A 2,340-nucleotide genomic window follows, 5' to 3' on the forward strand; every position below is an offset into this window, starting at 1 on the left:
GATCTGTAAGGTGGTGGGAGCTGCAGGCGGGACTCGGCGAGGCCCAGGAACTAGAAATGGTGAGTGTGCGGCCGGGCGCGGGGTCGGGGAGGAGGGGCGGGTGGAGCCGCCGTGGCGGGGCCGTCTCTCCACGGTCAGGTCCGGAGCCTGCGGACCCGAGGCGCCGGGGGCTCCGCTGAAACTGCAGGCCCCTCGGGCTCGCAGGGTGGGGCCCAGCCGGGACCCGGGCGTCCAGTGTGTCCCCGCGGCAGGGCCTTGGGCTGCGGAGCGTGTCTGGACAGCTCTGCACCCACATCCCCGCGGCTCCGCAGTCGGTGCGGTGACCATGGGGAGGGTCATGGGGGACAATGGTGACTCGGTCTCCGCGGTTCGTGGATGGGCGCAGCTGTGGTCTGTGGAGCCCCCTGTCCCTCCTTTCTCCCCAGAAGGACCCCGTTTTCTCCTGAGTTTTGATGTTTGTGGATCAGGCTCTCAAGTCCACCCGCTGTCCCCCAGGCCTAGCTCTGCAGCAAATGCCTGCATTTCCAGTCTCTCCCCCGAATCCTAATCGCCATCTTCCCTTCTCTGAGACACAGCGTCTTTATCGGCTATTTTTTTGTGTGGTGCTTTTCAAACCGTTAAAAACAAAATTCAACTGAATAAATTGGAAGGTCTAATTGGCTTGATTCCTCATTCACGAATCTGGCACTATCCCATCTGGCCTTTGTGTTTGCCATGAGGAGCTTTTCAAAATGGAAGGCGTTTACAATAGGCGGGAAGGAAGCGTCATTAAGAGGTTAAATAGTGGCCGAACCGGTTTGGCTCAAGTGGATAGACTAGCGTCGGCCTGCGGACTAAAGGGTCCCGGGTTCGATTCCGGTCGGGGGCATGTATCTTGGTTGCAGGCACATCCCCACTGGGGGGCGTGCAGGAGGCAGCTGATCGATCTCTCTCATCAATGTTTCTCTCTATCCCTCTCCCTTCTTCTCTGTATAAAATCAATAAAATATACTAAAAAAAAAAAAAGAGGTTAAATAGTGTCTCAGGCAGGGTCACCCTTCCTTAGGGGAAGGAACAGCAGGAGTCTTTAGATGGATTAGTGTTGAACAGCAACTTGCAGATTGATTGGGTTAGATTAGAATTTTAGTCCTGGGAGAGGTTGAAACTGCAGTTACATACATTCCTGCACCCCTGAACCTGGGGAGGACATCTTGAGGCAGTTTTGTTGTTTTCAGTTCTCTTACAAACCTGCATGGTGTAGCCTGCTACATACCTAGGCCATATGGTGTAGCCTGTGGGTTCTAGGCAACAAACCTGTACAACATGCTACTGTAGTGAATACTGTAGGCAGTTGTAATGCAGTGGTAGGAAGCATTTATGAAAAGGTGCAGTAAAAATGGGTGTGCAAGGTAGGAAATGGTACATCCGTGTGGGGCACTGACCCTGAATGGGCTCCACACTGGAGGCTGCTCTGCAGGAGTCAGTGATTGGTGAGTGAATATGAAGGCCTAGGACGTTACTGTGCACAACTGTAGACTTTATCACACTGTACACTTAGGCCAGGAAATTTACACAAAACAGATTCAATCAAGCCCAGGAGGCAATGATGCAATCAAAAGGCATAGTCAACACAGGACCTGTGAGGCTGCTGCCCGCATAAAACAGCATACTGCTTCACAGCAAAGTTTTCTTTCACTGAGTAGAAAGCACACAAAGGTAAAGAGGATAGTATAGCAAATGCATAAACCAGTTTCTCATCATCAAGAATTCCATGTAGTGACCGTAACTGTGTGTGCTGGACTTTGATGGGACTGGCAGCATAGGAAGCTTGTTTACACCAGCATCACTATAAACTGCATGGTCCTACGATGTTATGGTGGGTATGACATCACTAGGTGATCAGAATTTTTCAAACCCATTAGAATCTTTTTTTTAAATACTCACCCCAAGATATGTTTTCATTGATTTTAGGAAGAGGAAGGGGGAGAGAGAGAGAGAAATGAACATCGATGTGAGAGAGAAACATCAAATGGTTGCTTCTCATATCCCTCCCCCACTCCCCCAGTGATCAAACCTGCAACCCAGGCAATGTGCCCTGACCTGGAATCAAAACTGCAACCTTTGGTTGTATGAAATAACACTCCAACCAACTGAGCCACTCAGTTGGGGCCAAATCCATTATAATCTTATGGGACCACCATCTTATATGTGGTCTGTTGTTGACCATAGGTTCATGACTATATTAACTTTTGGTTTTGATGGTGTGACTTATACAAGTGATCCATTGTGGGCCTGTTGTCTCTTATTGATTGATTGATTGATTGTATATTTTTTATTGTTGATAGTATTATAGATATCTCC

The 2,340-nt window shown here is 49.3% G+C and overlaps 1 protein-coding gene across 1 annotated transcript in view; it reads left to right on the top strand.

Annotated features, from left to right (window-relative positions):
* The first annotated feature begins 7 nt into the window (after window positions 1-7).
* LOC102255815 (zinc finger protein 564) overlaps window positions 8-2,340 on the top strand; it is a 17,116-nt gene continuing 14,783 nt past the window's right edge. The window contains exon 1 of the mRNA XM_005853221.2: window positions 8-59. Within this exon, the coding sequence (XP_005853283.1) occupies window positions 57-59 (3 nt within the window). The 5' untranslated portion in view covers window positions 8-56. The remainder of the gene's footprint in view (window positions 60-2,340) is intronic.

Source organism: Myotis brandtii, unplaced genomic scaffold, assembly GCF_000412655.1.
Source record: "Myotis brandtii unplaced genomic scaffold, ASM41265v1 scaffold1012, whole genome shotgun sequence".
Taxonomy (NCBI): Eukaryota; Metazoa; Chordata; class Mammalia; order Chiroptera; family Vespertilionidae; genus Myotis; species Myotis brandtii.